The sequence below is a fragment of the Styela clava genome, chromosome 6 (genome assembly GCF_964204865.1).
Source record: "Styela clava chromosome 6, kaStyClav1.hap1.2, whole genome shotgun sequence".
In the NCBI taxonomy this organism is placed as follows: Eukaryota; Metazoa; Chordata; class Ascidiacea; order Stolidobranchia; family Styelidae; genus Styela; species Styela clava.
Genome location: NC_135255.1, coordinates 10,839,128 through 10,854,145, shown reverse-complemented (window position 1 = coordinate 10,854,145; position 15,018 = coordinate 10,839,128). Strand labels below are relative to the sequence as shown.

The 15,018-nt window shown below is 34.4% G+C and overlaps 1 protein-coding gene across 1 annotated transcript; it reads left to right on the top strand.

The window, feature by feature from the left end:
* Window positions 1–6,088: 6,088 nt before the first annotated feature.
* LOC120331620 (uncharacterized) lies at window positions 6,089–13,280 on the top strand. The gene is made up of 2 exons (XM_039398718.2): window positions 6,089–7,316; window positions 9,876–13,280. The coding sequence occupies exons 1-2, from the start codon at window positions 6,652–6,654 to the stop codon at window positions 11,239–11,241; spliced, it is 2,031 nt and encodes a 676-aa protein (XP_039254652.2). The 5' UTR covers window positions 6,089–6,651; the 3' UTR covers window positions 11,242–13,280.
* Window positions 13,281–15,018: the final 1,738 nt, after the last annotated feature.

Here is a 15,018-nt window from a genome sequence, read left to right as displayed (position 1 = left end):
CATGCATATGAATAGCCGAAAAGCGTTTATAATGCTGCGGCATGTCATTCCATGGTTTCAAAGAGTTTGAAAAGGAATGATTCTCTGGAAGAATTCTGTTTTGTCGATGGACTTTCAAACAGCATTAAAGCACTATACCATCAACTTTTTTTCGGTAGTCATTAATTTAAGTGTAAAGAAAAATGGCCCCTCTGGTTCCTTTACAACCGAAAGGGGGCCGCTGTAACATGGAAAACTGCAAGAAATGAACAGATAACTTTTAGGTTATGTCATAAAGCACTGGGCGGCAAACTGTATGTAATACATGGCCAAATATATATACATGGATTTCCTTCGTTTCCACGTCGAATCCCAAATGTAATGATCGGTATATCCTGTCCTATTTCCTCCTATTCGTTTTTTCAACTGCAACAAGTATAAAGCACGTCTGTCCGCACTGGACGGCGGTGGAAGTTAGGTCTTCTGTAGCTGTTAATTTACGTCTTTAAATTTTTGTTTTCCGAGCGGCATTTTAATACAACCAAACATCCAAAGTGCATTGTTGGAAAACCTGCTGCCCAAGTTAAGGAAATCACCAATACCAAGCGCCAATATTCTCAATGTTTTTTTTTATAGTTTCATTTTTGGGTTCGAAAACTATAGGATACCGAGGCGATCAAATGCGACAGGTACCAAATGCTGTATGATAGTTCTACTTGTTCTAATATACTAATTCAGAATGTATTCCCTTATGTCTCCTCTAATTCATGATATTCAGTCTCTCTTGCTGATGCAATTTTACAGTCAAACATTATCTCTCCCTGGAGAAAACTCTGTATCCTGGGACCATTTTGTATGGTCTCTTTCAAATTTTTCATCATCGTCAAGTCAACCATTAGGCCCTAAAACGGCACACACGACTTTTCAAAAGCGTATGTCGGCGTTCATTTCCGCGAGATGACGCTAACGGGCGCGTGTCCAATATATTTTTACCTATGCAATTTTATATCCAAAAATTTGCAGAAAACAACTTTGAACTTGAATTTTATTTCGTCTGATAGAGGGTTCAGCACTAGATATAGGTAATTAATTTTATTTTGATCGTTTTTTGTGTTATCTTCCAACAAAACAATACCACAGCCATTGTCATAGCCAAAACAGTTACCGAATAATTCACAATTGTATTTACGGAATTTGCAAATTCACCACCTTACGTGACGATTTTATGACGTCACTCCCTAATTATTTACTGCATAAAAGCTTAGAAAAACAGCAAATGCAGTAGTTGTCGATCATAATTAGCGCAGCATAAGTCGTAAACAACCCAATAATTGTCGTCACAGCGACATTCACGAATGCTTTTACGTGCTATTCTTATTTAAAATTACATCACCCAACCACAGTGCATGGTAGAAGAATTTTTTTTGAAAACAGTATAGTGCCAAGAATAAAATGGATCACTTAAGACACATGCTAAGCATTTTATTGCTTGTGTTTACTACAAACGTCCACGATAAGACGTATAAGGTATTAACTCTTAATAATCTTCCAACCTAGAACCATATATGGATACCCAAATAAGTAACGCCGAGAGAGGAACAGGTTAAGGTTACTTCAAAATAGGTGAGGTGCCTTGACTGGGACGCCTTTGTAGACATTCATTTCTTTCGACATAATGCCACTGTCTGCCATAATTCTGTCACTTGGTGGAATTCGTTCACAAGTTTAGAACGCTCAGTTATCTTTCTATCCGTGGTACTCCCCCATGTACATGCACCCATGGACATTCGCATATACGTATGCTTGCACTTTCATACATTTTACCCACAGTCATGTTCGCTCGCGAATAACTTGTACAATTGGTTCAACATCGAAGTGAATAATTTATCTACCACTAGTTTTCATTTCCATCGTCTACTAACCACCGTAAATTTGCCTACGTTTGCGTTTTTTCATTGAAAGAAAATGACAGACAAAAGTGAGATAGGAATATAACCTGCAATGACTGTAAAAACGTAGAGACCCTCATCCAGAATAAAGGCTAATTGAAATGTGTGATCCCCTTTTCATTTAGAATGTACAGCACATTTATAGTTGGTTATTGAAGTTTGTCTGAAATACAGCTATTCTCGAGCAAACATGATGTGGGAGCAAATGTATGTAGGTGCAAATATTCACGAGTAAAGATTTTCATGAGGCGAATGCATATGCGTGAATTTCACGGGTACAAATATCAGAGGATGCAGATGTGCATGTGTACAAATGTAAGTGAGTGCAAATGTGCGTAGCGTAGGTGCAAATTTCTGTAGGTGCAACTGCCCATGGATGGAATCTATATGTGGGTGCCGAATCGGCGGGCCAAATGTATGGTTGAAACTGTCCCTTGTGAAAAAGTATACATGTGCATATGTCCCGGGTGCAAATGTACATGTGTTCAAAGATAATGGAAATCTTTCCACATATTGCTGACTAAGTTGATAAATGAAAATCGTAAGTAGTTTGCAACGAGTTCGTATTTATTCGTTGGTATGCCCATCGCTACGTGGCAAATGCCATTTAAGCCTCGTGCTCGTTAAAAGTGCAATGTTGCCCAAAACTAAATCAGTTGATACATAATTGAAATAGACGAATTTTGTCGAAACACAAATATTCGTGGCTGAAAATGACCGTGGGTATAAATTTTCATGGGTGCAATCCGCCATTCCATTACATGTCTACTCAACGCGATGAGAAAAGTTCCAGAGCTGCTTCACTGAAGAAAATGAGTAACGATTTGCAAATAAACTGCATATATATTATCTTCGTGTAGTCGTTCGTCGACATTTGGCAGTACGAGTTAATTAATCAAAACCTGACAATGCACTTCAAAGCATCGAGATGCTACCATGAATAATTATAACAAAACATTTACAGATGGATTATTTTACGTATTGGCAAGATTTTGCATTTTGACACCAAGCAGCACATTGATCCAACGAGTAAGCGTCACGATAAGCGTTTGTGAAACTCTTTATAATTAGTCTGTTTGATTGATTGTCCTATATCGATCGATTGATTTTAATATGCACTATTAACAAAATAAAAAAACAGTAGAATTTTACTTTACATTGGGAAACTGTCGTGAAATATATTCAAATTTGAATTGCACTATTAGCAAAATAAAATAAGAGATGCAGTTTACTTTCCTTTAGAAAATTTTGTATGCAAAGCTTCACGGAATAATGATTTATCTATGGCGGCTCATCATCTTTAGAGGAGTATAGGTCATAGGAACGTCTAGAAAAACCAGTACAGAAATTGTATGGTGAGCGAGATGGGGTTCACACGGTAGCTGATTAACTAATTTACACACTGGAGTTTGTATCGCTGTATTGTTATTCGAAATGTCTAGAAAAGAAAGTAATTATAAATAATGCCATAAAAGTTATTGGAGTTTATTGGAGTGACAGTTTTTTGCAAATACCTTATTCAGAACAAAATTCAATAACCACTGGTTAGGGTTATTAAACCGGTCTATCTATTCCCGTATTCAAGGTACCATCATATATTTTATGTATTTCTTATATACATATTTTGAGAATATAATGAACTTAACATCTAGTTATTTTGGACGGGAAATGTTTCGCAAATTGATTGAGTCTGTGCGAACTACGTGCTCGGTTGTGCGCGTTGCACAGATTCCAAAATTTTCGTGTCTCAAAATATTCACGCTTTATTACAAATGGTATTTCTGTGTTGTACTCATGTGAAATAGTTTTTTTTTTACAAAATTTCATGCAGTTGAATAAAGTAGTCACAGCATCGTAGTTTCATGACTTGAGAACATTTAGAGGATTTCTGATATATATTTCGAGCTCTATAGAAAAGAAATATAAATAGACGTAGGTTCGGCATTCACAGATAGATTTGTTCAGATCGCTACCTGTTTATTCAAAATCAGAATAAGTTTACTTTTTCATTTACTTACATACGTGGTGGCTTTGCAAGAGAATGAGACCAGAGTAGCGCTTGCAATTATTTATCTATACAGGAAGGTACATACTTTAAAAACGACAGCGTAATTATTTAATATACAAACTTGGTTGAAAGTTCGCGGTTTTCGTGATGGCTTCAGTGGTTTTAGACATATATTTTATGGTTACACGCACCTGCTGGTTGACATGACTTTAAATAAGATAAATATGCACTGAAACACTTCAACTCAAATTGGTATAGATTACCTACTCCATAATCATCATGCTCTAAGTAGATGTATCGAATAGTTCAGATAACAAACGACACTCTGACTAAGTAGACAAATATGTTAAATCGGTATAGGCTAGAAGAGCTGGAGGATATTTTGTAGAAAGCCCGCCCCAATAAAGCCCCTCCGCCACCGTTAACAATAACATAATGGTTAATATCCAGTTAGAATCAAGGTAAGAAATACATATCGCGCTGGAAATTGAAATTTTGAAATCATTCCTAACCCGAACTGAATAAATACTATTTTTCGTTTTAAAACGTGGCGGGGCGTTTTTCTTAAATCTCACATTTTCCTCCAGTGGCGGGAGCTTTTTAGAAAAGATGCCTGGTGGATATCTCTGTCCGTTATGAGTTCGTATCTATCAAATGTTTCAATAAAATATATAATTTGAAATGAGCATTTACAAACGAATAGACACGATAATATACTGATGTTAACAATAAGTGTAGATGACAATGAACGAATCAGTCAACCAAGCCCAAGGTATTTCAAAACTTCCATACCCTCCGCGAAACTAATGGTTTATTCAGTACTTTGTTGGGGGCGGGGTGTACCTGAAATTTACCTGATACCTGATACCTGAAATTTATGCCCATATTATTGGCAAATTGGTATAATTTTCCAAATTTTGTAACGACGCGACTGGCACTTCGAATAAGAATATGCTTCGACACAATCTTATATTATTTGAGAGTAATCAACAATCATTTTTTTAAGATGACAGGTTGGGTAACGCTGGGTTACATAAAAATAAAAGAGCACAGTCATTGGCGAATTTTCAAATGAATGGTTTTAGGACTTAATTGTATCAGTTTATTGCGCATTGCATAAGATAATTAATATTTCATATAGTGTAAAACACAAATTCAAGAAATGAACAGATATATTTTTCATTTATCATATTTTACTTCCACAACTTAAAAAACAATTATGTACATATTTTATTTTGTGGTGTGTATTTTGCATGCATTATGATTGAATGGTATTTGATGACAAGGGTTGGGAGAAATTCCATAATTGCTAGAACTAAAAAAATGTTATGTTAGTATTTTCCCAAACCGCTTCATTATGCATTTCCAATATCTATACTGGAATCTGTATTGAATTTCAGTCACGTATTTATGTCATGCAAATGACAATGACAAGCAAAAAATAGCTTTTTCTCGGAAAATAAAAAATCACGTGAATTGATAAATTTCCGATACTGTTTTTTTGACTGCTTGACAAGACAGATCATCATGTTAGGTTCATTTGGATTTCTTGTTGAAATTTATTCAATTTTTAGTAAAATTTATCCAGACTGTGAAGTCGCACGACTAACCTTCAAAATGGGCTTTTGTCACAGGTGGTGAGGTGTTTATTATTTTCAAATAAAATGAACAGAAATTATAAACAAGATTCGACCATTGATAATCTAATTTTACTTTGACGTATAATCAATCTTTTGTCTGTGGCTCCACCTGTTGGACCTTGAATATTATCACCTTAAAAATAAATTTGAATAAACAAAAACTTTATTATCATATTGGCATATTTTGATTCAGGTCAAGAAGGCTTTTATAGGAATGGAGATTTACTAGGGAAGGAACGTAACTCCTCGCTATAAACATGATAACAATTTTAACGACTGTATATCTTCAGGTAGGTGTTTCTGTATGGCAGGCCATCGCATTAATTATAATATGATTCAAACTGACTTGAACAATATTGCGGTATGTAAGTAATATTATTTATACTATTTTTCAATGCATACCGACTTTTGAGAAAACGTAAAACATCACACATTGTTGATAAATAATTTTTAACTTGAAATGTCATATACTAGAAGATGAGGCGCGGGAAGGACATTTGATATTTGTAAAATGGAAGGTAATTGCCGCAGGGCATTGGACGAGTAAGCCATTAAAACCAAATTTAAGCGATTGAATTGTCTATGAACATGTTAGCAGTATGTCTGCCAATTACAATTACACGGTATTAATTTTCCGTTTGTAATTAGCAGTACAGTTATCGGTGTGTTTTTTTGGGAAAGTTTCAACAAAGTGTTTGGTAGTTGAAGAGTGATTTTACAAGTTTATTTCACTTCCTGCTCGAATTACACATCTGGTCAACTAAACCATTTATGGAGGGTCAAAGTTATATAAGAACAAACAGATGTGGGCGAGGACTAGATATATAACAGAAAAGTAACTCAAAAATCACAAATTGACATTTTTATTATGTTTCGTGGATCCTAAAAACAGTTAAAATAGAATAAAACTGGAATAAAAGTTTGACAATTTGAAGAAATGTCGATGTATGTGAAAAACACCGAAATGTTAAGTGCCACCGTTAGGGGTGGCGAATAGTAAATGTAATTTTTAATATGCTCCTTTAACAATTCCTTCCAACAAACCTTTATAGGATTTTTCCTAGGTACAGTAAATATGCTTTTGTGTAAAGCTTTTGTAGCGTGCTCGTGTTTGTTTGCTGTTGCCAACTCTCAAACAGTGAATGCTCGTCAGCCATCCTTACCCATAACTCCAGAAGCCGCTGGAACAAATATTTCGAAGAGCATTGGTGCTACGATGAAGATACCAATTGTTCTGAGATGCCCAATTTCAAACAAGGCTAAAAGAGCTTGTGCAAAAACTATAAAGGGGTTCAAGTCAAAATGGTATTCAGGAGGGAGTTACTTGCAAAAGTTTTTTGAGCAGCTCAAAGCTTCAAAATGCCCACAACTCAAAGAAGTGTGCGATGAAATGCTATATTCAAGATTTTCAGAATACTCCCGTCTCGTGTATGCGTTTCATTGCAATCCTGAAAAATTTATAAAAGAATGTGACCAAGTAATTCCACCTGGGCGCCAAATTCCTTCCGATGACACATGTGATTACGTCAGATACAATATGACGTCGTCGGAATTCACTACGGAGGAACTTGTGAAACCATGTATGCAAGTTGCAATGTATGGATCAATTTCTGGTGGGTTTGGATACTATCATGAAGTAATTGACGTATATGTGCCGTTCTGTGATATTTCATGGTGCGGATTTGATGGCAACACTATTGAAGAAAGAGGACTTACCAGTTGGGATTGCATGACTCCAGGGTGAGCTGATTTTGGTTTAATAAATGTAAAATAAGAGGGCAATGATAAAATAAATGGGCACTAAGGTCCAATGACTAACTGCAGTAGCGGAGCCTTTACGCCTAATTACATGTCCATCAAAGTTTTTGAACGTATTCCCCTATTGCCGTAATCTGAGAACAAAGTGTCGAATTAACTAACTTCATAAAAATACTCGTCAAATTTCAGCCACATCGTCTCGTTACTAGTTCCCACTATGATACTAGCTTAACGTTGAAGACTACTGACTGCGCTTATCATTTTAAAATCAAGAACGCTTACATCATTTATCATCCTAGTACTTTACCGTTACCGGTGGTAATGTTTGGGATGTATATATGCAGATACCGGTGCCCGTTGGAATGAGGTTATGGTAAAATTCCGGAAATTTTGTCAATACAAACTACAAGTAAGGTTATACCGCACCATAGCTGCTTCCACCATTAAATTTGATCCACCTACCATGTCATTATGTCGTTTATGTATTCTATCGGTGCGGGTATTTCAATTTTGTGGAGGAGGTTTAAATTGAACTTGCAATGGTTTAGAGTTAGACTTTAGATCAATTTATATTTGTCAAAAACAAATGCACTTACTAAAAATGAATATGTAAACAACTACCTGTCCACTGTTTAATCAACGTAAGTAAAGGCGATTGTTCGAGTAGCACGTCGGAACAACTGAGCAAGAGCGCCACGCTTGACGGAATAAAAACAGTGTTCCCATGAATTAGAATGAAACAGCGAAATTATGGCTGAATAGCACACTCAGGACAAGAAATTTGAAAAAATAAACAAAAAAGTAATGCCGATCTGGCAACTACTTTTAACCATCATTTAATTACTGAATACATTGGTTCCTTGGCTACCAAGAAAGGCGATGGTTTTCGCACCAAAAAGTTGCCTCATTGACAACAGCACGACTAATGAAAACAGAGTTTCAGTAAAACGAATTATTAACAACTGTGAAGTCTTCAGTGTGATATAGTATAATAGGCATGAAATTTCAAAATACGATATGCATTGATTGAGGGGATGGATCATCATCTGCATCCGGGGTGAAATATGAAAATAGGCAAATATATATATTTTTTATTATTTTGTTAAATAGCACGACCAAGCATCTAGCTAATTGCTCGGAGCTATTTCATTCTTTAGGTTTCAATTCACGTATAGTATCATGAAACACCCCAAATTAGTTTGAAATAGGCTATAATAGACAAATAATATTTTTTTTATTTTTACGCCAGTGAACGTGGTAATCACGCATTTTTGCACAAACATGCGTCACGCATACGTCACAGACAAAATTTTTACGTGATTGCGTGTATGAGTATAAATTTAGAACTAGCCATTTGGTATTGAAAATCGAATATATTTCTTCGAATACCAGCATTCATGGAACAAATTATTTGTACTGGAAATGAAAAAATAGATTATATTGGTATAAACCTTATAGGCCTATACCTTTTATAGCAAAAATGCACAAATATTTTCAAACAGAATAATCTACATTTGATTGATTGATTGAGTCTTTTAACATGAATTCACAATATCTTTGCATGCACACATGTGGATAACATGAGAGTTGGTGCAGCCATTATGATCAATTTTGAACTATGTTAAGATTTATGAATGACATTAATTCGGGTGACAATCACGTATTTAGAGTTATTGGGTATGACTGGTATAAAGGTGATTCATCATTGCTTTGAATTATGCGGGCATGTGTTTTGACAAATCGTCAAATTCAATAAAAAATTGTAACTTGGTCTCGACTGCTGGTGAATTGACTTGTATACCATAAATCTCTTTTGCGATTTCGTTTTTTGAATTCAACACAATGCTGTTTTAATAGATACCGATATATTTTGAATTTTTTTCCGGTGTAATAATTTTATAGTAAATATCACATTAAAGTGATGTATTCATTTTAAAATTCACATTCTGTTACATAGATTTTAGAATTTTTTGTCAGACAAACAATTTTTTTTATTCTTATGGCACGGTCTAAGTTAGAGCTGATAATTTGTGATGAAATATATTTGTATCGTCATCATTGAGCGCAGTCACGATGTTGAGTGTGTACACATTGACATAACATTTCTTCTATATTATACTATGTGACGTCACAATGTGACTAATGATCGGCAATAAATACATTAATTTCGTGTTTCCGGGCAATTTTCCATTGCTAAGTACGGATAATCATTAATTAGTCTACATTGCCAACAAACCTAACAATTATTTACAAACTATAAATACACGATACATAATTTTAAACTGTTTCTTCACAGTTTTATACGTCATGGTTGATACGCTATTCATATAAAAGCATCATTCTTAATCAGTAAATTCCTATATTTTCTTGCTACTCGGATTACGGTCACAATAAAAGATGAACAAATATTTGTCTGCTAAACTTCAATATAGTGAAATCGGACTAAATTTATTAATTAATATGCTTGAATACTGTAATTTTCCCTCATTACACAATGTTACAATGAAAACCCAGCTTAAATATGTGTAAATTTCATTTCAGGTGCCGAACCAATTTGGTGATATCTTCAGTCGTATGTGCTTTATTAGCCTTGGCAATCATTTTGGCAAACGTTACTGTTATCATCGTCTTTACAACAAGCCCAAAGTTAAGAAACAGCCAAGCAGTGTACAAAATTTCATTAGCAATTGCAGATTTATTAGTGGGCGTGATAGTATTGCCGACCTTTGTTTCAACTCTTTTGCTGCTCTATCAATCTCCAGTTAATATGGGAGATGTTTGGAAAAACAGTCCGCGAAACAGCGAAGGAACGTTGAGACGAAATTCTGGAGGACGATTCAAACAACGTACATCGCCCGAGTATATTGACTTTGTTGGTTTTTTCACTATATTGTCTTTAATAGTTTCTATATACACTCTCATGATAGCAAGCTTTGATAGATTCTTAGCAATTTACCAACCTATGCGATATGGTAGGCATAATGCTAAGAGACTTGCAATATGGGCATCTTTGGGACTTTGGTCTGTCGCAATATTATTTTCCGCTATGCCATTTTTTGTTCCTGAAATGACATATGGATTAGCAGCTTCTATCATGGTAGCATCTCAAGAAACATCTGCTCTTATTCTATACGCAGTTGTTGTAGTTATTCCGCTAATTGTTGTATGGGTCACAACAATTGCTACATTCATGTCTACCAAAAAGCACGCAAGGAGGCGACAAACGCTGACAATTCGTCGCCAAAGCTCTGATAACAGCACAAAGCCTGTTACGAGTATGGAAACAAGATTGGCTCGAACTCTTGCATCGATGGTTGGAATATTCACTTTATGTTTATTGCCTGCAGCTGTGATATTAATTGTTCCACACTTTCTTGGGAATCTGTATCATGATTATCCACGTGACTTTGACCCAATGGCAAGCAAAATTTTCATATCAACCGAGTTTGTAACAATTCTCATTCTTATGACTAACAGCTTATGGAATTGTTTCATATACAACGCCAGAAGCGACGATTTTAAAAAAGCTGCAAAACTGCTATACTCCACACTGCTGCGAAAGTTAGGATTTAACGTTATATGGAAAAGAACGCGGAGTTTTGCAACATCAACAGTGCGTGGTAGGCGATCTACTATTAGTACTCAGTTGATTCACGCAGGACCTTCAGAAAAGCGGTCTGGGCGCAGAAAGAGAAGTGCGGGGGAAGCAAATGGAGTTACATACGATAGAAAATTATCTGAAACCAGCATGACTTCGCCTGTCAATATATACAGGTACACACCGGACAAGCTCGCAGACGATAAAACGCAAAACGATTTAGATCATAAATCGGAAAAAATGGTCAAGCAGGAAAATAATAACGTTCAGAATGCAGAATTAGATAAAAATGATGAAGTCCAAAAGTGAAGAACAAATTCATTGTTACTCGAGAATATCTGTTTGCTTGTCATGCAATGAAGAATTTTCATATTTCAAAGCAAAATGTAATACTAAATTAGTCTGACTTGACTGACTCTGACGAAGTTCACCTCGCGTTTTTAGTGGAGTTTAATGAACCGTATTTTGTGTATCTGATCAGGTGCCAAATGAAAACCTAAAGTAGACACTCTATGTGTGCACTTGGACTTTTCTAATGTATTCACAAATTGATATTACATAACATTGGACCTGTCTTTATGTACATAGAAGTAAAAATACATTGCTTATAAATTAGATTTCAGTAAAACTATACTTTTATTATATTTCATTTATATGTTTTAAAATGGTACTTTTTCATTGTAGCCTATATGTTTCAAGTATCAATTTTTTGTCATTAATCGAACTTCTATGAAACTATTTATCATACTATTTTGTCATAAACAACAGTTGTCTCACGTCCATATGCTATAGGTCAAGGTTGTGGATATCATTCGATGTCGAGTGAAACTTATGGTCGACTTCAAAAAGTTCAATATGTAAACAATTATTTTTCTAAACAGATCTTTCTTTATAGGTGCCTGTTTCTAAGTATATGGTTGCAAAAGATCAAAAAGATTGGCACAACCAAGATGGCTAAATCTAAACAATTTACTACGCTTCAGTTTTCTACAAATTTATTCACACAATGATCATATTGTTCACAGTGTGTCGTGTAATGTTCTGATCGTTGTTTAAAGCAAATGATAAAAAATTTATATTTCATAATATATTTTATTATGTACAAGATGTTGATGATATTACTTACTTTAGAAAAAATTATTCTTATGGACGTTTCAAATATTGCTCCGTTTGAATATTCACGCAAATGTCAAGATAATCTCACTGTTGACATATAAACGCTGAAAGTGTTATCATATTACGTTTAATGTCATAAAAGTGATGGTAATATGATCTAGTTCTACAATGTTTTCAATTTAAACGAAAACTGGTTTATGTGACTTTCAGTTTGATCATGTTTAGTTGATAAACTGATTAGAAGAAATTCATATCTGATTTCCATTTGTTTGTTAATTTTTACCGCCTTACCTCACCTTATTCAAACACATAACTGTGCAAGAAAAGTAAATGTTTGAAAAAAGTGTATGTATTTTTTAATAGGATTTCCAAATATAAATATAACTAATAATAAGCTACACTCTATTTCTATATGCGAAATTATTTCTGTCTGTATATTTTCCAGTTTATTAACTATTTTTTTTATTTTTGCTTTTTAAGCACTTGAAACGTTTAAATTTACTGATAGATTACAAGAAAACTTTAAAGTGTAATAAGCTATATTATGTTCAGAATGTATGTAAATGTAATTTCAACGTAGCTTTTAACGTGATTACAGTGTTCTTTTAAAATCATCATACATTAACTGCCACAGAGCAGGTGCAAATACTTCGTCATTTTATTTGTTGGCCTATGAATCAGAAGCAATAGTTTTTATTCGATATAATAAGGCTTATTCATTTTACATAGACATACAGTTATTACGAATGATGTTTCGAGAGTTGGCAATCATGTATTTTCAGAATGTATTGATTATCACGAAAGTTTGCAAAACTCATTTGTCACGATAAAAAATTTGGAATCAAAATTACGTTTAGGCTAAATTGTAAGTTGCGATCTACTGGGTGATCCAAATGTGATAGCTACTGAAAACATTTATCGACAGTGCTACTACATCTTTACATCTGAAGAATTTATCACTAATGGTTGACAAAATATTTTCATGAATTGTTTTGTAAATTTGAGGTAAATTTTTCTACAGTATGTTCAACTTCCTCTCCAAGTTTCAATAAAGATATATTACATAAATTTAATATTCTGAATCGTTTCCCATTTAATTTCAACTTGATTGATTGAAGTCGAGGACGGATGTTCTAGCTGGAAAACTTCTGTCTTGAAACGTATTGTTTCGCAATTCTTCTGATCTCAATCATACTTCGTGCCGATTGCACGTATGATCATGCATTTTGATATGCTTCAAATAGACTTGTGCACAAAAAAGCTTCCAACATTTAGTATGATAAAGATATTTCGGAATGTAAATCGAATAGTCCGCATATTTAACCTTCCGAATGGTATGGTATTTAAATATGCATTAATTAGGTGGCAGTTGTTTAGCATTGATGTGATAAAAATATATTATCTCTTTATTTTAGTATCGCAATTTGATTTTATGTAAATAATTAGGTCTACCCGTAATTCAAAATGTTAGTCATAATTGTAAAGTTATCAAGATATTTCAAAATTATATTTGCGTACCTACAACGATTGAATCAATAATTTAAAGGATAAATATTTATTGAGCGAACTTAGGCACCAATTTATTGCATTGATATACTTTGTGTAAATAGACAAGATATCTTAGAAGTAACGTGATGAACTGATAATCACATAATTAATTTATACCGCTTATGCACTTAGAATGTAATGATAGAGTTTGAACAGATCGAGGCGTGATAGATCGCCCATGAATAAGTCACATCCATGCTAGCAATCATATAAAGGCGTGTGTACATGATTTACTGATTAGAAATCTACTGTTGAGAAATTAAAAAAATTACCGTTTGATACTTGTAGATTCCAAGCTATAGTAAAAATTATTCGTGATCACAGTAGTAACAAGAGGACAATGCTTGAATATATATATGAACACGAAAGCAAAGCGAAGTAGTACGGGTATGCAATCATTCACGGCATACATCCGGTACCGTAGTCTTAACGACTTCGCCTGATCACCAGAATGCAGTGAACGCGAATCGCCACAAGATGCGTCATTTTTTTTGTTAATGACGTCATCGCATAAAAAACGAATCTCATAGCAATGCCATAGAGCACGCAGTAATTCTTGCAAATAAGCAATAGCCGTCTAGCGACAAATATAATCGTTACAAATACAACCACTGAAAAATGCAATGCAATTCGTCCTGTGAATAAAGAGAAAAGCTTATCAAAAAATGAAAAGTCTCAACATATTTGTCTATCAGTTGGTTTCCCGTTAGATTACGGTTAGAATGAATAACTCAACGGCGCCATCTCTCGTTAAATGCACAGAACTCCATGGCATATACATCCTCATTGAAATATCGTGTAGAATGTAGCCTTATCATATGAAATTAAATATTAGCTGTGTTTCCCTGACTGGGTCTTTGGGATTTCCCTCTCCACTGCTTATCAATCTGCTATACCATACGTATACGGTAATTGCTGTTTCTTATTCTTGCAGCTATTTTTTAAATTTCTTTTTTTTCTTTCTGTTTAATAATATTTTTAGAATGGCTAGCGTATGGACTTTGTTAGCGTTCTTCTATGCGGTACATGGTACAGGCGTTAGTGATCTGGGTATATACCAGAAGAATAAGGAGGCTGGGGACATTACTGGCGTTGACTGACTAGGAAACCGAAAAAGAACCGGAGGAAATATGGATGGAATATAGGTATATATTTCATTCTATTTACACCTGTAGCCTACTAAACAAATAAAATTAGGATCATGGGTAACAATTCATTTTCTTTATGTCTATTTTTTTTATATAATATATCTTATGTTTCTTCTTTATTCTCTCTTCCGATTTTATTTTGTCTGTGTGATTGTATGTGTATGTGTGTACGTGCGTTTTTTAATTACCTTAAAACGTTTGGGGGGGCCGTACGTACTACTTCTCTTGACAACACCTTTCAATTTAAAATACGTTTTAAACCCTACTGGAGCCT

Coding starts and splice junctions, on each gene's coding strand:
- LOC120331620 (XM_039398718.2), top strand. CDS start 6,652: ATGCTTTTGTGTAAAGCTTTTGTAGCGTGCTCGTGTTTGTTTGCTGTT. Junction 7,317..9,875: donor TGGGATTGCATGACTCCAGG/GTGAGCTGATTT, acceptor ATTTCATTTCAG/GTGCCGAACCAATTTGGTGA.